This window comes from Heterodontus francisci, chromosome 17, assembly GCF_036365525.1.
Source record: "Heterodontus francisci isolate sHetFra1 chromosome 17, sHetFra1.hap1, whole genome shotgun sequence".
NCBI classification, from domain to species: Eukaryota; Metazoa; Chordata; class Chondrichthyes; order Heterodontiformes; family Heterodontidae; genus Heterodontus; species Heterodontus francisci.
Window position 1 is genome coordinate 17173973 of NC_090387.1, and position 23673 is coordinate 17197645.

Consider the following 23673-nt stretch of genomic DNA (forward strand, 5'->3'; position numbering starts at 1 on the left):
ATCCTCAGGTCTGTTGTTTTCCCTGGCAAATTTATATGCCTCTTCCTTGGATCTAATGCTATCTCTAATTTCCCATGTAAGCCATGGTTTGGCTACCTTTCCCGTTTTATTTTTGCGCCAGAAAGGGATAAACAATTGTTGCAGTTCATCCATGTGCTCTTTAAACGTTTGCCATGGCCTATCCGCCTTCATCCGTTTAAGTAACGTTTCCCAATCCGCCATGGCCAACCCACGCCTCATACCTTCATAGTTTAATTTCCTAAGATTCAGGACCCTTGTCCCCAAAGGGCCTCGCACAACTAGATTGTCAATTATTCCTCTCTCATTACACAATACCCAGTCTAGGATGGCCTGTTCTCTGGTTGGTTCCTCAACGTATTGGTCCAGAAAACCATCCCATATACACTCCAAGAATTCCTCCTCTACGGTATTGTGACTAATTTGATTTGCCCAATCTATATGCAGATTAAACTCACCCAAAATAACAGTTCCTTTATCGCATGCATCTCTAATTTCCAGTTTAATGCCATTCCCAACATCACCACTACAGTTTGGGGGTCTGTATACAACCCCCACTAACGTTTTTTGCCCCTTCGTGTTTCTCAGCTCTACCCATACAGATTCCACATCGTCAGAGCCAATATCTTTCCTCACTATTGCGTTAATTTCCTCTTTAACCAACAATGCAACTCCACCGCCTTTTGCTTTTTGTCTGTCCTTCCTCAATACTGAATACCCCTGGATGTTCATTTCCCATCCCTGGTCACCTTGCAGCCATGTCTCCGTAATCCCGACTATATCATACCCGTTGACATCTATTTGTGCGATTAATTCATCCATTTTATTGCGAATGCTCCGCGCGTTAAGGCACAAAGACTTAAGGCTTGTCTTTTTAACATTACTTGACCTCTTCACAATATTTTTCACGGTGTCCCTTTTTGATTCTGGCCCTTGATTTCTCTGCCTATCACTTTTCTTATTCCCCTTCCTGCCTTTTGTTCTTGTCTTTGATCCCCCCTCCTCTGACTCCTTGCAAAGGTTCCCATCCCCCTGCCATTTTAGTTTAAACCCTCCCCAACCACTCTAGCAAATACTCCCCCTAAGACATCAGTCCCGGTCCAGTTTGTACTGGTCCCACCTCCCCCAGAACCGGTCCCAATGCCCCAGGAATCTAAAACCCTCCCCCTCACACCATCTCTTCAGCCATGTATTCATCCGATATATCCTGCTATTTCTACTCTGACTAGCACGTGGCACTGGTAGTAATCCTGAGATCACTATCTTTGAGGTCCTACTTTTCAACTTACTTCCTAGCTCCCTATATTCTGCTTTTAGGACCTCATCCTTTTTTTTTTAAACCTATGTCGTTTGTACCAATGTATACCACAACCACTGGCTATTCACTCTCCCCCTTCAGAATGTCCTGTAACCGCTCTGAGACATCCTTGATCCTAGCACCAGGGAGGCAACATAACATCCTGGAGTCTCTTTTGCGGTCACAGAAACATCTATCTATTCCCCTTACAATTGAATCCCCTATAACTATTGCATTCCCACATTTTTTACTCCTCCCCTGTGCAGCAGAGCCAACCGTGGTGTAACGAATTGGGCTGTTGCTGCTTTCCCGAGAGGCCATTCCCCCCAACAGTATCCAAAGCCGTATATCTGTTTTGCAGGGGAATAGCCACAGGAGATTCCTGAACTGCCTGCCTAGACCTCTTGCTCTGCCTGGTGGTCACCCATTCCCCTCCTGCCTGTGGGGTCTGAGCCTGCGGTGTGACCACCTCTCTGTATGTGCTATCCACGATACTCTCCACCTCGTGGATGCTCCACAGTGTCCCCAGCTGCTGCTCCAGCTCCGAAACCCGGGCTTCCAGGAGCTGCAGCTGGACACACTTCCTGCACACATGCTGGTCCCGGGAACTGGAATTGTTCCCGGCTTCCAACATGGAGCACACCACGGCTTTGAGCTCTCCTGCCATGACTTAACCCTTTAAATTAAATTACACCTTCTGGAAGATCTTAATGTCCAGTAATATCAGTTACTCTGGGGCCCTTCTTCCGTGGTCCTCGTTGCTACATAACATCCTTGGCTTTATTAATGGAGGTATAGAGTACAAAAGCAAGGAAGTTATGCTAGCCCTTTATAAAACATTGGTTAGGCCTCAGCTGGACTACTGACCCCAATTCTGGGCAACACACTTTTGGAAGGATGTCAAGGACTAAGAGAGTGCAGGAGAATTACTAGAATTGTACCAAGATGAAACACTTCATTTATTTGGAAAGTCTGGAGAAGTTGGGGTTGTTCTCCTTACAGCAGAGAAGGTTAAGAGGAGATTAGATAATTCAATAATTATAATAATTGATAAATCAAAATAGCGGAAATAAGGAGAAACTTTCAGTCACAGAAAAGTCAGTAACCAGAGGACACACATAAGGGAACAGGCAAAAGAACTAAAGGTGACATAAGAAAAAACATTTTCATGCAGTGAGTTGTTGTGATCTGGAATGCATTGCTTGAAAGCATGGTGGAAGCAAGTTCAATAGAAACTTCAAAAGGGAAGTGTATAAATACTTGAAGAGAATGATATGCAGGGCTTTGGGGAAAGAGCAAAGGAATGGAACAAATTTGATCGTTCTTTTGAAGAGCTGGTACAGGCACAATGGGCCAAATGGCTTCCTCCTGTTCTATATTATTTTCTCTGATTCTGCGATAACCTTTAAATTTGAGTGAGGCCATTCAGGAGTCAAATCAGGAAGCACTGCTTCACACAAAGATTTTTGCTGGGCAGGTGTATCAAGGATTCAGATCAAAGGCGGTTAAATGGAATTGAGGTACAGATGAATCATGATCTAACTGAATGCCCAGAGGGCTGAATGGCCGACTCTTGTTCCTGTGTTCCCCAAAAGGGTCTTAGAATTATACAGGTCTTCTCTTTTTGATGTGAAAGGGGGTTCTTTGAAGATTTGTCCTTAAGCACACACCAATACATTTCATGCTTTTATGGCACAGGAGACAAGTCTCCGTCATAACGTTCGCATCTTCCAGGTCGACTGGCTTGCAACAGCCAACAGTGCAGGAAGTTACATTTTGATAAAGTCATGACCAGGTGGAATTCATGGACTGCCAATGTTGTGAAACTCAACAGAAATAAAATATAGATTGAAAAACCATTTTAAGTCAGACATTTCCTCATAAATACATCTGGCTGTATTTTACCTTAGGCGGACGGGAATTCGCCTCCGACCTAAAAGTCAGTGGTGAACCCGCTTCCGCCTAGCCCAGGGATCCGTCCCTCATTTTACGGATCCCCGGGCTTTAATTGTCCCGAGCCAGGACTTCCACCCACTTAAGGGGGGGGGGAATCCGGGAGCGATGGCCGCTGCTGGGACTGCAGCCCAGCTGACCTGATGGAGCCAGAAATCCAGGTCAGTTGGGCTTGCCTCACCAGTGGATCAGTCCTTCCCCAGTGAGGCTGGAGTAGTTATTTGGGAAGAGGGGGGCTTCTTGGGTCCTAGGGGTGGGTTGGCAGGTGGGGGGGCGGCCCTCATTCAGGCACCCTGTGCCCGACTGCCATGGCCCCTCCAGCCCCGGGGCACAGAAAGGCCGGCAGCTATCACTGGGCGGCCCCTCACGTCCCCAGCACCCCCGCTCTAGAGCCTCCCGCTCAATTTTATGCTGCCTCCACGCCACCATCCAACCTGCTGAGGCGGTGTAAAATTCAGCCCATTATCTGACCAGTTATTTATACCTGCCATCTACAGACTATCACAAAACACAGGATTGCCAAAAGCCATCATACAGAAACAGCTGAAGGTGTTTTCAACTCAAATCTTGCCCTTTTAAAATCACGTAAAATAGAAATAAAAATCCATATTCCCAACATCGTGTATCACCATAATGAAGTGCAATGCAAGAAATACTGCCATGTTTACAGACACAGGTCATACTGATGTAAAAGGAATTGCAATGAAACTTCTGATGACAAAATGGCATCATTAACTATATTGTTCTTTAATAGAAAAGATGATTCAAAGACAAAGCTGTACTGCAAATGTTTAAGCAGAAGAAAATATTTCACGTCTACTGTAAAATAAACTTGACGCTAGGAGGCACAGCTGCAGTATTTTCAAACTATTCCCAAAATAGGTGTTTGTCATCCAGAAGATTGTAAGCCAGAGAGACTGTTCACTATAACTGAACCTGAACCTTTTCCCTGCTCCACATTTTTGATATTGCCATGACATATTGCAATATTACAAACAGAATTTCACTTTAATTGGAATTAAAACAAGAAAAACTGACACATTGACATTAAATTCATGTCCCTTAGTCATCATCACCATGTTTGTACAGTACATGTATGGTTTCATAAGAAAATGAGTAATTGTTAACATGTTTATTCTGCTTGAAACACATTTCTGTAATTATAATTAAACTATACTGATGCAAACCTAATTGATTTATAAATGTTCCTACATTACAGCTAAGTAACAAACAGTCTGCTTTGATTGAAAAGGTCAATGATTCCAGATCCAAATAACTGTGGTTGAAAGAAGAAAATAATTATGCTGTGTATTTCTGGATGTTTTTTCACACTGATGACATTAATCCCACATACTTGTATTTGGAATTTTGTGAAAAGCGTAACTAAGTATCAGAAATTACAACTGAGAAGACAGCATAGACAAGATTCAAATTCCTCCCTTCACTCCACTAAATTTCCAATCAAAGTCACACAAGAGGAACTTTGCAATTAGGCAGGGAATTGTCACTGATACTCTCCGGTATCTGTGTGAGGCAGCTCAAAGAATACTGAGAACAGATGCCTGCACGTGGTCTCAGCAGCAGGTGGAGACTGGCTCAGGAAATAGGGAAGAAAAAATATTTTGTATTCCCAAATAAAATGCAGCTTGTTGTATTATGGTGCCTTGGTGCACTAACCCCTTGCACCCTGGAATGTCAAGATGTAGATTTACATAAGATTCTGCAAAAATCAGGTACCTGAACTTAGCTGCATTTTAGGATCCCGGAAGGAAGTAAAATAATGTTAAAAAAGTAACCAGTTAACCTTTCCCACATGGGGAGGGGAAGAAGAAAATAATGCTTTTTACAAGACAACTTCAAGCTCTTCAGGCAGCATCTGTGGAAAGAGAAGCAGAGTTAACGTTTCAGGTCAGTGACCCTTCTTCGGAACTGGCAAATATTAGAAATGTCAACGGTTATAAGCAAGTGAGGCGGGGGTGGGGCAAGAGATAACAAAGGAGAAGGTGTAAATTGGACAAGGCCATATAGCTGACCAAAAGGTCATGGAGCAAAGATATGTTAATGGTGTGTTGAAAGACAAAGCATTAGTACAGATAGGGTGGCTTCGTGAAGCAGTGATTTACTTGTACTTCTTTCAATGTAGTATACTGTATTCACTGCTCACAATGTGGTCTCCTCTACATTGGGGGGACCAAACGCAGACTGGGTGACCGCTTTGCAGAACACCTCCGCTCAGTCCGCAAGCAGGACCTTTGACATTTCTAATATTTGCCAGTTCCGAAGAAGGGTCACTGACCTGAAATGTTAACTCTGCTTCTCTTTCCACAGATGCTGCCAGACCTGCTGAGTATTTCCAGCATTTCTTGTTTTTATTTCAAATTTCCAGCATCCGCAGTATTTTGCTTTTATTAAAGCTCTTCAGCTCAAGTTCATTTAACATTCAGAAATCAGTAGTTCTAGTTACTAATCAAATATTTTTCCATCTGTATGGATCCTCCCAATGTGCTTTACATGGGGGAATCTAGAACTAAGGGGCACAGTTTCAAAATAAGGGATCTCCTTTTAAGATGGAGAGGAAGAGGAATTTCTTCTCTCAGAGGGTCGTTAAAAGACAGCAGTGGAGGCTGGGTCATTGAATACATTCAATGCTGAGTTAAGCAGATTTTTGATCTACAAGGGAGTCCAAGATTATAGGGGGGCAAGCAGGAAAGTGGAGTTAAGGCCAGAATCAGATCTTCCATGATTTTATTGAATGGCGGAAAAGGCTCGAGGGGCTGACTGGCCTATTCCTGTTCCTATTGCTTATGATGTAATGATCTTATTTATGATTTATTTTATGATCTTTTTTCCACTTAAGCTCTCTTTCTGTCTAACAGCAAAATACTGACAGTATTGCAGCCACAAGGCAAGCAATTGCAGAACATGTCTGAATGCCTTTTGGTGCTCAGATCCCTGGAGCTCAACAGAACCAGATGCATAGTAGTCACATCTCCCCGAGAAGCAATAGTGCTCCCATTTAATTGGCAAACTAATAAAAATGTTTACGAAACTGTAGCAATAGGCACTGCAAGGAAAAGTGGCTGCACAGTGATTTTTATTGCAACAGTATCTTAAAAATTGCCCCCGAGGAAAACTCAATCCTGCAGGAATGTAAGTCATATTAGAGCGCAGTCCCATCACTATCTCTTTCCACATTTCGTCAGTCGTTTGGATGGCAAATTGCAACAGACAAAAGGACTCCATTGTATAATAACAATATGATTTTGGAGTTTACATGTGTTGCCCCAATTAGCTAAGAATTTATTATTTATTAACTACCTATAACTGACTAGCTCAGGGATGTTGTCATGCTGCAACCCTGACAACATGTAGGAATATTTTGTGCTGTTGTAACCTACAGAACAGAAAGTAAGAAAGAAGGGGCAATACCAGCACATTTTCAACCATTACTCCTCCCTTTGTCTGTTAGCCGATGATGTTACTCATCATCAAAATTTTGATTATGCCATGTAATTTTGTCCAACAAATCCCAAAACCTCTGGTACAATATTTAAATCTTGTTGGAGTCCAACTGCCCACATAGTTCATTTGCTTTGCAACTGGGAGTCTTAGTTGGATGAACACAAAAAAGGGAAAACTGACATTCATACATTTTGCCAAACTGAAGCATCCCAAAAATGCCAAATTCTATAAGAAAAATCTTTACATATGGCATGTTTCTTACATATTTGTTATGAATTTGAGTTTACACATAAACTGTTCAATGAATATGGTTTTATATTGTCCCCAGTCTTGGAAATTTCTAATTCTTGGATAGCTGGGGTAATTCCACAATCCCAGCAGGGAGCTACACTTGCAGGGAGCAGAGGGCAAAATCAGTACAACACTGCTCTAACCCCTTCTTCAACCAATGCTCCAGTGAGTGCGGCTTCCCCACTGTGAGTGCAGATTGAGGAATTACCTCTGGTATTTGAAATGAAAAAATGGTCATGAGAATGTCCCAGAGTTACGGCATTATCAATCCAACCTTCCTGTTGAACAACTGGATTTCATGACAGCTAAATCTTCAAATCGCAGTATGCAATTCGAAGATTTTTAGTTCAAAAAGTAAAATTTACTACATAGACTTAATAGTGAGCATGGATTAATTAATTAATTAATTGCATGGAAGCACTCACCCATTCCTCCAGTATCTTTTGGGTAGCCTCACTGGCTCGTGCTCGATTTCTGCAGGCTAGGATAACATGTGCTCCGTGTAAAGCTAACGAGCGTGCAGTTTCATAACCTATGAAGAAAAACATTGTTATTGCTTACATATGTTTTGGGGGGGGAATACATTTGCATATTTTCAGACATCTCTACTTGAACAAGCAACAATTTCATAATGCTCTGTATGTGGCTGCACAATCTCAAAGCGCTGATTTACATGAAGGCCTGAGAGTGCAACCTCCCAACTAGCGACCAATCTGTCAGGTAATTTTCACCAATAATATAGCCTAATTGTAAAAATGTTGTCATACAAGTTAACTGAGTAACTTACTCTGAAAAATAGAAACACAGAAAATAAGAGGAGTAGGCCATTCGGCCTTTCGAGCCTGCTCCGCCATTCATTATGATCATGGCTGGTCATCCAACTCAGTAACCTGTTCCCACTTTCGCCCCATACCCTTTGATCCCTTTAGACCCAAGAGCTATATCTAACTCCTTCTTGAAAACATACAATGTTTTGGCCTCAACTGCTGTCTGTGGTAGTGAATTCCATAGGCTCACCACTCTCTGGGTAAAGAAATTTCTCCTCATCTCAGTCCTGAAAGGTTTACCCCGTATCCTTAGACTATGACCCCCTGGTTCTGGACTCCCCCACCATCGGGAACTTCCTTTCTGCATCTACCTTGTCAAGTCCTGTTAGAATTTTATAGGTTTCTATGAGATCCCCCCTCACTCTTCTGAACTCCAGCGAATATAATCCTAACCGACTCGATCTCTCCTCATACGAGACCCGCCATCCCAGGAATCAGTCTGGTAAACCTTCGTTGCACTCCCTCTATAGCAAGAACATCCTTCCTCAGATAAGGAGACCAAAACTGCACACAATATTCCAGGTGTGGCCTCACCAAAGCCCTGTATCATTGCAGCAAGACACCCCTGCTCCTGTACTCAAATCCTCTCACTATGAAGGCCAATATACCACTTGCCTTTTTTACCGCCTGTTGCACCTGCATGCTTACCTTCAGCGACTGGTCTACGAGAACACCCAGGTCTCACTGCATATTCCCCTCTTCCAGTTTATAGCCGTTCAGATAATAATCTGCCTTCCTGTTTTTGCTACCAAAGTGGATAACCTCACATTTATCCACATTGTACTGCATCTGCCATGCATTAGCCCACTCACTCAACTTGTCCAAATCACCCTGAAGCCTCTCTGCATCCTACTCACAACTCACAACTCACTCTCCCACCCAGTTTTGTGTCATCTGCAAACTTGGAGATATTACATTTAGTTCCCTCATCTAAATCTTTAATATATATTGTGAATAGCTGGGGTCCTAGCACCGATCCCTGCCGTACCCCACTAGTCACTGCCTGCCATTCGGAAAAAGACCCATTTATCCCTACTCTTTGTTTCCTGTCTGCCAACCAATTTTCTATCCATCGCAATACACTACCCCCAATCCCATGCGCTTTAATTTTACACGCTAATCTCTTATGTGGGACTAGGTCGAAAGCCTTCTGAAAGTCCAAATAGATCACATCCACTGGCTCCCCCTCATCAACTCTGCTAGCTACATCCTCGAAGAATTCTAGTAGATTTGTCAAGCATGATTTCCCTTTCATAAATCCATGCTGACTCTGCCCAACTCTACCACTGTTCTACAAGTGCTCTGCTATAAAATCTTCGATAATGGACTCTCGAACGTTCCTCACCACCGACATCAGGCTGACTGGTCTATAATTCCCTGCTTTCTCTCTACCTCCCTTTTTAAATAGTGGGGTTACATTAGCTACCCTCCAATCTGTAGGAACTGTTCCAGAGTCTATAGAATCTTGGAAGATGACCATCAATGCAACCACTATTTCTCGGGCCACTTCCTTAAGTACTCTGGGATGCATACCATCAGCCCCTGGGGATTTATTGGCCTTCAATCCCATCAATTTCCCCAACACCATTTCTCTACTAATACTGGTCAAATAATTTAAAATTAGGAAGCATGATTATCTCCTACAAGTACATGATGCTAAAGTCGACATTTCCCACTTCTTATTTTCTTCATTTTGAATTTAGGATTTCAATTTCCTTGATGTTGCAACATTGGTTCCCATTTACAAAGGAAACAAAATACCAGACATGTAAACTCACCTAAAAGTTATTATAAACTACATAATGAATGAGATACTAATAACCTGCAGCTGTACCATCTTTCCAAATATCTTTTCAGTCATTTTATGGCAAATGGTAGCAAAATTCCGCCAAAATCTAGCCAACTCTCAAAGTAATAACTTGCTATAGTTTAAATGCAATCTTCTAAAAGTTTAGCAGTGATTGCCTATTTTCAATCTTTAGCTCACCCCTTCCAATTCCAATTGAAGTTGGGGAAAAATGCTTTTCAGTGCCTTGGGAACCATCCTAAAATTGTTCAATGTTACCCCACATGCATAATGTGTTTTCAGTTCAATCTGGGTTTATGTGGCACAGAATCATCAAAATTTGTGTCTTAAAACTGACCCAAGATTTAAAAAAAATTAGAAAGTGACGTGGCTCTGATCCAGAACAATTCAATGGATATTTGATCCAGTTTTCTATTTAATGAGCCAACAGTGGTCTCAGGTTAGCCTGTGGTTTCAAAATACATTCCCAATTGATGGCTTTTTTTTTACAATAAAACAAATAAAGATTTACTGAAGTCTGATTACTCAAGCACGGTTTAAGTTAAATTATATTCAACTGATTAATTCAAATGTATCTCTCTACACTTTAAAACTATTGTATATTTAAAGGTTTGTATTTAAAAGATAGGTTAAAATAAAATGGCAGTTCACACTGCTGCCTGTTGGGCACACGTATAACAAGTGAATTACACTAATTGGCTCCATTTATAAAGGGTCTGTCAGAAGACAACTAATCCATTATCTAATTTTCCTGGATTAGCTCCCAAATAATAAAACTGTAATCCAACAGAAGAAAAACAATCAGCGAATCTCCAAAGTCAGGCAACAGCAGGTGACGAAGTAAACAGCAAAAGCACAGAAATAAATCGGTTGATTTCTACAGAGGAGAAAGATCACTCCCATACAGCCACGGTTCTACTCAGGATGGGAAATAAGGTTGTGATGACTTTGGACATTAGCAACAATCTGATATCTTCAGAGGCTGACAAGCACAAGTTGTCAATCAAACAACTGGAAAAAGGGGTCATCAGGGCAGTGGTTTGTAAAAGTTAAAACATAACTAAATGACACGAACAAGTTTATTTAAAAAATAAGATTCACTATTATCACAAAGGCAATAATTTTGCTGTCAAGGATAACTCCAACTCAATTATAACACAGTGGATAAGTGAAAGCTGTATTTCAAAATCATGTTTCCATGCAGAATAACTAATCCCAAACAATGGGGGAAAAACAAATGAAATGAAAACCCCAAGGAGAAAATCTCACCTTTTGCATCCTTTTTAATTATGACCAACAACCTTTTGGTGAGTCGTTTTTAACTGAGGTTTTAACAAATGACCTCAAGGGAAACCAGCCAGTAGATCTTACCCAAAAGCTAGAGAAGGTTCATAAAGACCAGCAATTAGGAAACTGCTAGAAAAAAAATCTGGATGGCAATTCTTGGATTTTCTGCCATTCACAGCAGAACTGGTTCTCTGCACTTTGAGGAAGCAACCCATTTACTGTCAAAACTTTGCTGACGTTAGGAATAGTACTAGAGAGAAAGAAACCAAGCAAAGCTGGAATTATACAACACCTGTTATTTCCTCAGGGCAGCCCAAAGTCCTGGAGTGCAATCACCGTTGTTATGTAGACAAACGTGGCAGCTAATTTATATAGCGCAAGGTCCCATCAACAGTGAGTGAGATAAGTGACCAGGCAATCTGTTCTGCTGGCTTGATTAAGGGGTGAATGTTGACCAGGACACAGCGAGGCCTGCATGATCTTCGAACTGTCCCATGGAATCTTTTATGCTCAGCTGAATATGCAGATGGGACCTTCATTTCAAGTTAAATTCAAAAGGCTGACAATGCAGCACTTTCTCAGGACTTCACCAAAGTGTCTGCCTGGATTATTCGCTCAGCTATATAGCTATAAAGGCATGCTCTGAGCACCTCAGACACAGCTGATGTGGAGTGTGAGGAAGCTGAATTAGCATCAGCAGATATACAATTTAAACTCCAAAGTACTTCAATATCATGTCTGTGTAAATCCAGTTCCCTCACAATGTCAAGCACAACAACACATCCAGTAACCTTAAGACTGCAATCAGCACTGATATGCAAGGATGGATTTACATTGGCATTGCAGTTAGATTAAATGCAGAATGATATGACCCAAACAAACAAAACAAAGCAGGAACAGTCTCAAATCACTTTGCTCTAGAGTCAGTTTGGTTTCAATGCTACACATTTAATTTTCACTCCAAATTTACTATCAGTGCAAAGCAGTTTAGACTTTGCAGCTACGCTGAGCTTATGTAGTATGATCGCACAGTGAGACATGACATTCAGGGAGTGGCTCACTGGGTTTCAAATCCAACCTACATTGATGGGATATAAGTCTGTTGAGTGTATAAGACCAAAGTGAACAGAGTAAGGACACTCTCAGATTGAAGGATCTTTGAATTAAAACAACTTTTTAAAAAATATAGAAAACGATTAAAGTGTAGTTCCATAACCAGCAATTACCTACATAGAGAGCAACAATCTCAGTTGTGTTGTCACGGGGAGGTACTGAGTTGAAGCCAGGTATTTCCTCCCCAGCCAGAGAAAAAAAGGAGCCTGCTCACCTATCTATCCTGAGAACAACTCTTCAGCTTGCCCTCTCAGCTCAGAAGTGTGAGTTTCAACAAAGTATAAAATTAAATACACAGAAATAGGACAGCTATAAAAAATGCACTGTGTGGAACACTACAGATTTCCTAATTAAGCTTTCAAATAGAACCTAAAGTAATAAAAATGATCACATTCCAACATCTACTTCTTTGGAAGACTGCAAAGGAGTAGTCAAAAAGGTTCTTGGAGCTTTGCAGGTTAAAAAAAAAAGTTGCTTTCAAGAGCATAATACCAGTCGTCCAGCACTTCAAAATACCTGCCAAACTAACTTTGCTGCACTGGAGTACTGTTAAAGACCTAGCTGTTCTTTCAACCCACAGGAAAACTAATATTGATATCCAAAAGTTTTCATTTTACGAGGACAAAACATGAGCTAAAGAAATAGTTTTTTTTAAAGTCTTGGTAATAAAGGACTAGGGTTTCTTCAGAATAAAATCTCAGAGCAGTAATGAGATTAGAAGTCTCGTTAGTGTATAAACCTTCTAACCTCCCATCCTCACACCAACATAAAACCATCTAGTTATGTGTGGCACAATGTGCCAAAGAGTAACATTCTGAACAAAGATGTGAAGAAATTGACAAAAACACAGGCTGCATTTGTTTAAAGATTGTAGGATACAGGATACAAAAATGATGCCCTATTTTACACAAAGCAAATTATTTGCAGAGGAAAATTGAAAAAAAAATGCTCCACCAATGATGTAGTGGGTAAATGTATTCCATGCTGTGGTACCAAACTATGAGCCAAAGAGAGTCTCTAGTTCAATTGCTACTTCGTTAAGCTATCTGATCTCAGTCAAGGCACCTCTGGTTAGTGTCACTGGATTAATGAGGGACTACACAAGGGGGTTTAGTAACCCCTGCTTGAGAAATAGAGGTATTTGAATATTTTCTGACCATTGGATTGACCTCTGATGTGATGTCATCCTATGGTCAAGACTCAATATCTAGATTCACACATGAAAAGACACTAGAAGTATGGGGTTTCCTGTGCCAGTGGAACTATACCCAACCTATCTTGACCTCAGAAAATAAGGATCCTGAGGAGATAAAATGGGGGCGGGGGGGGGGGGGAGGAGGGGATTTAAAAGACAAAACAAATCAGTGAAGATTAACAGTCACTCTGTGTCGTCCTCTCTTTGCCCGACATGCATACAGAAATAAACCTTTCAGCCCATTCAGGCTGTGTCCACCTTTACTCTCCACATGAACAAACAGTTCTAATCACTTTCACTCATTCTTTTCCCATAATCCTTCAATTCTTTTTCCTTCATCCACTGTTGTGGGACAACATAATCACCACACAAGGAGGCTCAGGTACAGGTTTCAATCGTTTATTCAAGTGTATGCAGGGAGAGATGATCTCGGGCAGTCCGAGCTAGCACTCTAATTTTACACTCAAAGTTGCAAGTCTATATAAATTCTTTGTCACGTAACCTTCTAGTTTTATTCTTATCAGTGCTCAGCAGATGTCTCTGGTCTTAGTCTTGTTTCACACTACCCAGGCATTGTTGTGTGACCTTCCACAACTTGCTGATTATGCAGCCTAGACCGCATCCCGGTTTCCAACACTCACTTCCTAACCTTGCCACCATCCTAGCAGCTTGTTTGTCTTTTTCTCATCCTGACTGGAGTACATTCTGCTGAGTTGCCTTTCTAATTCACATGTTATTTCTTCTTAACCCCTTCATGCACCGATCCAATCTAATTTCGAATGTTGACAATTTCTGCCTTAACCCTCACAACTCTGAAGAAGTTTGTCCTCTACTCTAAATCTCGCACATTGAATCTGGTCTCTGTGGCCCCTTACTCTTGTACATAAAAACATAGGGACCAGGAGCAGGAGTAGGCCATTCGGCCCCTTAAGCCTGCTCCACCAATCAACTGGATCATGGCTGATCATCTACCTCAGGCCATTTTACCGCAGTATCCCCCATATTGTTGGAAACAATCTGCTTATATCTATTCCATCACATCCTTTCATAATTTTAAACACTGCTAATAAATCTATATTGTTCCAATGAAAAAAGACCCAAATTTTCCACACCTTTCTTTATATTTGATATTTCCTCATACCAGTCATCAACCCTGTGTATCTGCACTGCACCCTCTCCATGCATCAACACCATTCCTATTGTATAGAGCCTAATATTGCACAGGCTAACTGAAGTCTTGTCACGGTAATATATAGGCTCATTATTGTCTATTGGCTTTTATATTCTATACCTCTGGTGATAAAACCTAGAATTCCATTTTTCTTTGGCAGCCTTACCAAGCTGAGGTACTATCCTATGAATCTGCACCCCAAAATCCCTTAGCCCTTCAACAGCCCAAGCCAACAGCTGTTCAGAATATAATGTTTCTTTTAACCAAAATGTATCATGTGCTTTGTGATACTTAATTCCATTTCCCATTTTTTGCCCATTCACCTGGAACTCTGTCACATGTATACCAAAGGTGAAAGTACAGATTTGATCAAAACCTGCTGGAACATGCACCAGGCCACAGGTGGGGCATTTGGGATTCTCTCTTGGGTATCCAACACAAATTTTCCCGGATCTGTTGTGTTCTCATCAACCACAAGGTCAATTTAGCAACAAATACTCTTATTTCAGTTGCATTGTTATGTAAGTCAATATTGGAAAATAAAAACATTAAAAACCCTCTCTTAGAAATAGCCTTCATGGGCCAAGGAAACATTTTATCCTATTATAAACAAACCCAGAGAAATGGCAGAGGATCCTGTGAGATAATATATATTTGTTTTAAAACTAGTATTTGCATTTATAGTGTAGCTGTTAATTGGCAACTACAGCACAAACTCAAACATACTGCAGCTTTAAACAGTAGTTAAAATTGCTTTCTTTATGCTCACTTACCACTAGGCTGCCAACATTTGGAATCCCTGATGACAGCTTTGGCTCCCATTGCAAAGAACCATCTTTAAGCTGTTTACGCTACTCAAAACCTCAATTAGCTACAATGACTTTAGAAGGGAGCTGTCAAACAAATAGCTTAATTAGAGTCATAGAGTTACACAGCACAGAAACAGGCCCTTCTTCCCTTTGTGTCTGTGCCAGCCATCAAGCATTGTGTGTTCTAATCCCATTTTCCAGCATTTGGCCCATAGCCTTGTATGCTATGGCGTTTCAAGAGCACATCTCAATACTTTTTAAATGTTGTGAGGGTTCCTGCCTTTCCCACCCCTTCAGGTAGTGTGTTCCAGATTCCAACCACTCTCTGGGTGAAAAAGTTTTTCCTCAAATTCCCTCTAAACCTCCTGCCCCTTGCCTTAAATCTATGCCCCATGGTTATTAATCTGTCCACTAAGGGAAAAACTTTCTTCCTATCTATCCTATCAATGCCTCTCATAATTTTGTATACCTCAATCAGGTCCCCCCTCAGCCTTCTCTGCTCGAAGTAAAGCAACCCTAGTCTATCCAGCCTCTCTTCATAGCTGAAATGCTCCCGCCCAGGCAACATCCTGGTGAATCTCCTCTGCACCCTCTCCAGTGAAATCAGATCCTTCCTATAGTGCGGTGACCAGAACTGTACACAGTACTCCAGCTGTGGCCTAACTAGCATTTTATACAGCTCCATCATAACCTCCCTGCTCTTACACTCTAGGCCTTGGCCAATAAAGGCAAGTATCCCATATGCCTTCCTAACCACCTTACCTACCTGTGCTGCTGCCTTCAGTGATCTATGGATAAGTACACCAAGGTCCCTCTGAACTTCCTAGGGTCCTACCATCCATTGAATATTCCCTTGCCTTGTTAGTCCTCCCAAAATGCATCACCTCGCACTTCTCAGGATTAAATTCCATTTGCCACTGCTCCGCCCATCTTACCAACGCATCTATATTGTCCTGTAATCTAAGGCTTTCCTCCTCAATATTTTAGACACCATCAATTTTTGTGTCATCTGTGAACTTACTGATCATACCTCCTATAATCACATCTAAATCATTAATGTACACTATAAACAGTAAGGGCCCCAGCATCAATCCCTGCGGTACACCACTGGTCACAGGCTTCCACTCACAAAAACAACCCTCGACCATCATCCTCTGCCTCCTGCCACCAAGCCAATTTTGGATCCAATTTGCCCTGGATCCCATGGGCTCTTACCTTCTTAACCAATCTTCCATGCGGGACCTTATCAAAAGCCTTACTGAAGTCCATGGAGACTCCATCAACTGCTTTACCCTCATCTACACATCTATGTCACCTCCTCGAAAAATTCAACCAAGATAGTTAGACACGATCTCTCCCTGACAAAGCCATGCTGACTATCCCCTGCCTCTCCAAATGGAGATTAATCCTGTCCCTCAGAATTTTTTCCAATAGTTACCCTACCACTGATGTTAGACTTACTGGGCCGTAATTACCGGGTTTATCCATGCTACCCTTCTTGAATAATGGTACCACATTCGCAGTCCTCCCGTCCTCAGGTACCTCTCCTGTGGCCAGAGGGGATTTGAAAATTTGTATCAGAGTCGCTGCTATCTTCTCCCTTGTCTCACATAACTGCCTGGGATACATCTCATCTGGGCCTGGGGATTTATTCACCTTTAAGCCCGCTAAAACAGCTAATACTTCCTCCCTTTCAATGCTAATTTGTTCGAGTACATCACAAACCCCCTCCCTGATCTCTACCCTTACATCGTCCTTCTCCATAGTGAACACAGATGAAAAGTAATCATTTAAAAGCTCACCAATGTCCTCCGGTTCCACCCACAGACTGCCACTTTGGTCCCTAATGGGCCCTACTCTTTCCCTAGTTATCCTCGTGCCCTTAATATACTTATAAAACTCCTTGGGATTTTCCTTTATCTCGCCCGCCAGTGTTTTTTCATGTCCCTTCTTCGCTCCCCTAATTACTTTTTTTAAATATCACCCCACACTTCCTATACTCCTCTAGGGCCTCTGTTGTTTTCAGTGCTTTGAATCTGCCATAAGCCTTCTTTTTTTTCCCTATCCAATCCTATATATCCCTTGACATGCAAGGTTCCCTGGACTTGCTGGTCCTACCCTTCACCTTTACGTAACATGTTGGCCCTGAAATCTCACTATTTCCTTTTTGAATGACTCCCACTGGTCTGATGTAGACTGTCCAACAAGTAGCTGCTCCCAGTCCACTTTGGCCAGATCCTGTTTTATCATACTGAAATCTGCCTTCCCTCAATTCAGTACTTGTATTTCCGGGCCGTCTTTGTCCTTTTCCATAACTACCTTAAATCTTAGAGTTTGGTCACTATCCCGAAATGCTCCCCCACTGACACTTCTGCCACTTGCCCGGATTCATTCCCCAGGATTAGATCCAGTACCACCCCTTCTCTTGTAGCACTTTCTACGTGCTGGCTCAAAAAGCTCTCCTGAATGCACTTGAAGAATTCTGCCCCCTTTAACACTAAGACTATCCCAGTTGATATTGGGGATGTTGAAATCCCCTACTATTATTACCATTATTTTTACACCTTTCTGAGATTTGCCTACACATCTGCTCCTCTATCTCTCCCTGACTGCTCGGAGGCCTGTAGTACACTCCCAGCCAAGTGATTTTCCCCTTTTTGTTTTTAAGTTCTACCCATATGGCCTCACTTGAGGAACCTTCTAAGATATCATCCCTCCTTACTGCAGTAATTGACTCCTTAATCATAAATGCAATGCCACCTCCTCTTTTACACCCTCCCCCTGTCACGCCTGAAGATTCTATACCCTGGAATACTGAGCTGCCAGTCCTGCCCTTCCCTCAACCATGTCGCTGTGATAGCAAATAATATCATATTCGCATGTGTTAATCAATGCCCTCAATTCATCTGCCTTACCAGTAAGACTCCTTGCGTTAAAATAGATGCAATCCAGCCTTGCATTATTCGTTTGTGCCTTAACAGATCTATGTTTGCTCTGCCTTCAAGACTGACTCAGTTTCTCTTCTACATTTGACTGTGCATCACCCCCTACTGTACCTCCACTCTGTATCCCATCCCCCTGCCATGTTAGTTTAAACCCCTCCCCCCAACAGCACTAGCAAACCTTCCAGCAAGGATGCTGGTCCAGTTCTGGTTCAGATGCAACCCATCCAACTTGAACAGGTCCCACCTTCGCCAGAAACAGACCCAGTGATCCATGAAACTAAAGCCCTCCCTCCTGCACCATGTCTTCAGCCACGCATTCATCTGCTCTATCCTCCTATTCCTATACTCACTAGCACGTGGCACCGGGAGTAATCCAGAGATTACAACCTTTGAGGTCCTGCTTTTTAATCTGCACCCTAGCTCCCTAAATTCAAGTTGCAAGACCTCATCCCTCTTTCTACCTATGAAGTTGGTACCAATGTGTACCACGACCTCTGACTGTTCACCCTCACCCTTCGGAATGTCCTGCAGCCGCTCAGAGAGATCCTTGACCCTAGCACTAGGGAGGCAACATACCATCCTGGAGTCACGTTTGCGGCAACAGAAACACCTGTCTGTTCCCCTTATGATTGAATCCACTATCACTATAGCCTTGCCACTCTTTTTCTTTCCCTCCTGTGCAGCAGAGCCACCAATGCTTTCCCCTGAACCATCTCCCTCAACAATATCCAAAGCGGTCTGTTAGAGAGGAGCAATGACCACAAGGGACTCCTGCACTACCTGCCTTCCTCTTCTCTGCCTGGTGGTCACCCATTCCCTTCCTGTCTTTGCAGCATTTGCCTGCGGTGTGACCACCTCGCTAAACGTGCTATCCACGATGATCTCAGCACCGCAGACGCTCCACAGTGAGTCCACCTGCAGCTCCAGCTCCCTAATGCGGGTAGCCAGTAGATGCAGATGGATACACTTCCTGTACGCGTGGTCATCAGGGACACTGGAAGCGTCCTGATTTCCCACATAGCGCAGGAGGAGCATATCACAAGTGCGAGCTCTCCTACCATAACTTACCTTTAGATTACTTAGTTACTCCCTTTAATTAAAAAATACTAATTACGATAGGGGCCTTGCTCTACTCCAAACACTACGCGCTACAATCTAAAGTCCTTAATAAATTACACTAATTTAAAACAAAAAACACTTTAGTAGTACTAATCTTATCTCTTAAAAGGTAGGTTTTAAAGTTTTTTTTCAAAAAAAAAAGAACTTTCCCCCTGATTTTTTAAAGCTATTTACAGGCACTAACAGCTGTTACTCACCAACAAATCACCTTGCAGCTTTCCTGTGATATCACTGTTGCCAATTTTTGAAAACTCTGGCGCTGCTGGACTGCCCTGCGCTCTGCTCCCGGAAGGTAAGTGACTAGACCGCGATCCTCGGGCTCTATTTATTGGCTCCTCTCACAGTGTTCTCCCCTCAGGTCCACTCCTCTCCCGGAAGGTAATTGAATTCAATTTGAAAATTTCTTAAACAGTGATATGCGGAGGAAGAGATGCCACTGGGAGTTGGGAATGGACATCCACATTTCCCTCCCTCTCTTAGAGCCGAGCATTAATAAATAGTAATAAAGCAAACTAAAAGATCATTTGGAATGCATGCTCCATTGAAATCAGGATAGATGAATACTAGGTAGGTAGAAGTGAAAAACATGACAGCAATCCAATGATCACAGGTAACATCTCTAACCCACAAACTTCAAGCATGCTGTTGCTCATGTAAACCCAACTGCATGCAATCCTCTGCCATAATCTATTTTAAAAATCATACGTTTGAACCTATTTCTTCAATTGCTGACACTTGGCAATTACCTGGGACTGAAAGGGAACCAGACTTCCAGAGAAGATGGTTGTTTCAGGGGTAAATTCAGGGTAAGAGGCTGGAGCAATATCAGCTGAGAAAGGAATTGAGGATTATAGACGTATTAACAGAACTGCTCAATTTATTTTCAGGGCAGGGATAGAATGTAATTTTCTTAATATTATAAAAGTGGTTCTATTATTTTAATTTTTTTTTTTGAGGACTCGGAGTTGAAGATTCAGGAAATGGATCCTTTGGAGGACTGAAGTGATTCCACAGAGGCTGGACTCTTTTTTTTTTAAAAAAAAGGGTCATTGCTTTCTGTTTAAGAACATTTACTGGAAGTCACATGTCTTCAGCTAAGTAAACAGCAGGTGCCTTGAGAGTTGTTTACAGAGAAGTGACATGTCAAGATTTCTGGTGGTCAAGAGTTGGTTTCATTTTGAATACAGTTTTGAGTCAGTTGGGGGTCAGCCTGCTAAAAAAGACCAGCTCATCTTTTTCCACCTCTTTGAGAAACCCTGAGAATCAAGTGCAAGAAACAGAGAAACTAAAGCAACATTTCTCCTGAGAAGCTTCTGGAAGACTTCCTCAACATCTCCTGAACGAACTGCTTCTGAAAAGATCCCAGTGACCCCTCTACATGTACTCAGGCACCAAACAGAATGCAATCTGGAACATAACATATCTTATCCTGTTACTTCAAGAATTAGCAAGTACTTTGGCCGAAGCATCTTTATTTTTCCTTTAACCAGGGTGTGTGTGTTGGGACTAAGTTAGAAGGGAATATATATAAATATTTACTTTAATATTTCAACTGTGTTAATGCTTTGCATCTTTACTGAATGAATCTTGTTTTATCATAAACTGATGATTTTGTTGTTTATTAAAGAAACCTGGTGGGTGGATTTTATTCTGAAATAAAAAGAGTATATAATTGGTCGTATTGGTAACTGGGTAAACATTTAAAAATATGTTATGACCTATGGAGAAGTGGAACTAGAGAAAGACAGTGCACTCCTCCCGCCTCGGTCGCAACATATAATTAGGGGCTCTGTGCGGGATAACCCAAAACCGATGACATGCAATTATAAGTGGGGTAATAAGAATTGAAAAGGGGAAAAGGAAAATCCCAGGTTTCTTGCGCTTTAGAGTAAAGTTTACACTACTGGAATGGCTTTGTCAGTTCCTATGACCTTTCTGGAGAGGGAGGGCTTATCCCTGAGTGATTTGAAAAACTTAACCAAGGCTAGGCTAAAGGAATTGGCAGAAAATTTGGAGTTTAAACCAGGGGCGAAGAAAGCAGACATAATTGAATTAATAGCACTGCATTTGAAATTCGAAGAAGGAAAAAGCAATCCAGATGATAATTCAGTTGAATTAGCTAGAATTCATTTGCAGATGAAGCAGCTTGAACAGGAAAGAGAATTGGCAATGAAGAAACTTGAACTTGAAAGAGAGGAAAGGGCAAAAAAGAAACCATTTCAAAGGGAAAGTGAAGAGAGGCAGGAGAGAGGAAGGGAGCAAGAAAGGGAATTAGAATTTGAAAAGCTAGAACTAAAACAAAAGGGTGGCCTTGCCTTGAGGGAAAATTCTTATGAGTAAAGAGCTGAATCCAGCCAAGGACCCAGTGGAAAGCTGTTTAAATTTGTGCAAGCCCAGCCGAAGTTTGAGAAAAGGGGCGTAGAGGCATTTTTCATTTATTTTGAAAAGATAGCTGAACAGATGACGTGGCTGAAGGAAAGCTGGACACTGCTTATGCAAAGCAGGTTCATGGGCAGAGCTCATGAAGTTTATGCCATGCTTTCTGCAGAGGCTTTTGCAGATTATGAGGTGGCAAAAAAGGCTATTATCGCTGCTTATGAGTTAGTCCCTGAAGCTTATAGGCAGAAATTTTGGAACCTCCTGAAACAGCCTGGGCAGACTGATATAGAATTTGAGCGGGTAAAGCAAATTAATTTTGATTGTTGGATGTTGGCACTAAAGGTAGAGGCCACACGAGACCCTTAGGGAAATAATTCTGCTGGAAAAATTTTAAAATTCACTCTCCTTTAGAAAGAACCCATGTAGAGAATCAGAAGGTTTCAATAGCCAGACAGGCAGCTGAGATACCCAAGGATTAGGAGCTTTTTTATTAGCATTCATGGGATGTGGGTATTGCTGGCTAGGCTAGCATTTATTGCCCTTCCCTAATTGCCCTCGAGAAGGTGGAGGTGAGCTGCCTTCTTGAACCGCCGCAGTCCTTGTGGGATAGGTACACCCATAGAGCCCAAAACCCTTTGTCTATCACCCCCACAATCCCGAGAACGATAGAAGGTGGGAGGGTGAACTGAAGGCAAATAGCCAGGGAAAAGAAGGGACAGCTGGGAACGCCCCAGGATCTCCTCCTCAGGCCAAAAATGAAGATGCTGAGCGTGGAAGTGAGATCCGAAAGCCAAAGTGTTTCCATTGCCACAAGGTGGGCACCTTTGTGCAGAATGCTGGAAGTTGCGGGCTAAACCCGCAAGGCCAATGCGGAGAAAGGGGCCATAACTGAGAGTATGACAGATCCGATCATCGCTCTGACTGCAGCTGCAAGGCCAAGTACAGAAACCCCAGTGCGTGCGGGGGACGTCAACATGATACCTTAGAGTTATAGTAAATTCTTGTCAAAAGGAAACGGAACTCCTTGGCCGGAATTTTACGCCCCCCCCCCCCCACCCCCCCCACAAAAGAACAGGAAGGTGGCAGGGTGGGAGGGCATAAAATGGAGTAGGAGGCTCGGGGGGGCCCTTCACAACCCACTCCTGCCTCCGCCCCCACTTTACGCAGGACGGCAGCAGCAAAAAACGGCCAATTCACCCCAAGCCTATCAAGGCCCTTAAGTGGCCACTTAAGGAGTTCTGCCCACCTCCACGGGGATTTTATCTGTACCTAGTCGGGCAGCCCAGGCCCAAGAAAAGCCGACTGGCAAAAGCAGGCAGCTCTCTGATGACCTAGGGGGAGGCCCTCATGATCAGGCACCTTGTGCCTGACAGAGGGGCGCCCTCGCTGCCCCAACCTTCCCCAACACACCTCCCATCTCCCCAATCAACCACCTTGCCTTACCGGAACCCGATCAATCACCCCCGACGAGGCAACAAAAACCTACCTTGGTTCTGGGGTTCCCCAACTACTTCTTCACGAAGCTGGGCTGCAGTCCCAGCAGTGGCCACAGCTCCCAGTGGAGCTGCTGGGATTAAGATTGGCCAGCAGCTCCATTAGGCAGGACTTCCTGCCTCAAGCGGGTGGAAGTCACGCCTCAGAACATTTAAAGGCCGGGGAACCGCAAAATGCAGATCGGATCCCAGGCTAGGCGGAAGCAGTTTCGCCACCGACTTTTCAGTCAGTGGACGGCTTCCATCCGCCGAGGGAAAAAGTCCCGGCCCTTATCTCTCAAGTGATGCAGGTAAAATTATAGTAATACTTAAGGATACAGGTGCCACCTAAACTCTTTTGCTGGGGAAAGGCATAACTTTTCCACCATAGAGCCTGAATGCCAAGGTTTTCGTGAATGGTATCGGCGGGGAGCATATACCCAAACCTTTGTATTGGGTACACCTGGAGTGTGACCTAATGTCTGATAACGGTAGCAGCTGTCTATAGTTTGCCTGTAGATGGAGTTA

General features: G+C 42.7%; 1 protein-coding gene across 3 annotated transcripts in view; it reads right to left on the minus strand.

Moving 5' to 3' along the window:
- Nucleotides 1-23673, minus strand: part of wwox (WW domain containing oxidoreductase) — a 1122031-nt gene that overhangs the window by 948016 nt on the left and 150342 nt on the right. For all 3 annotated transcript variants that reach the window (XM_068049087.1, XM_068049088.1, XM_068049089.1), the window contains exon 5: nucleotides 7447-7553. In XM_068049087.1, the coding sequence (XP_067905188.1) occupies nucleotides 7447-7553 (107 nt within the window). The remainder of the gene's footprint in view (nucleotides 1-7446; nucleotides 7554-23673) is intronic.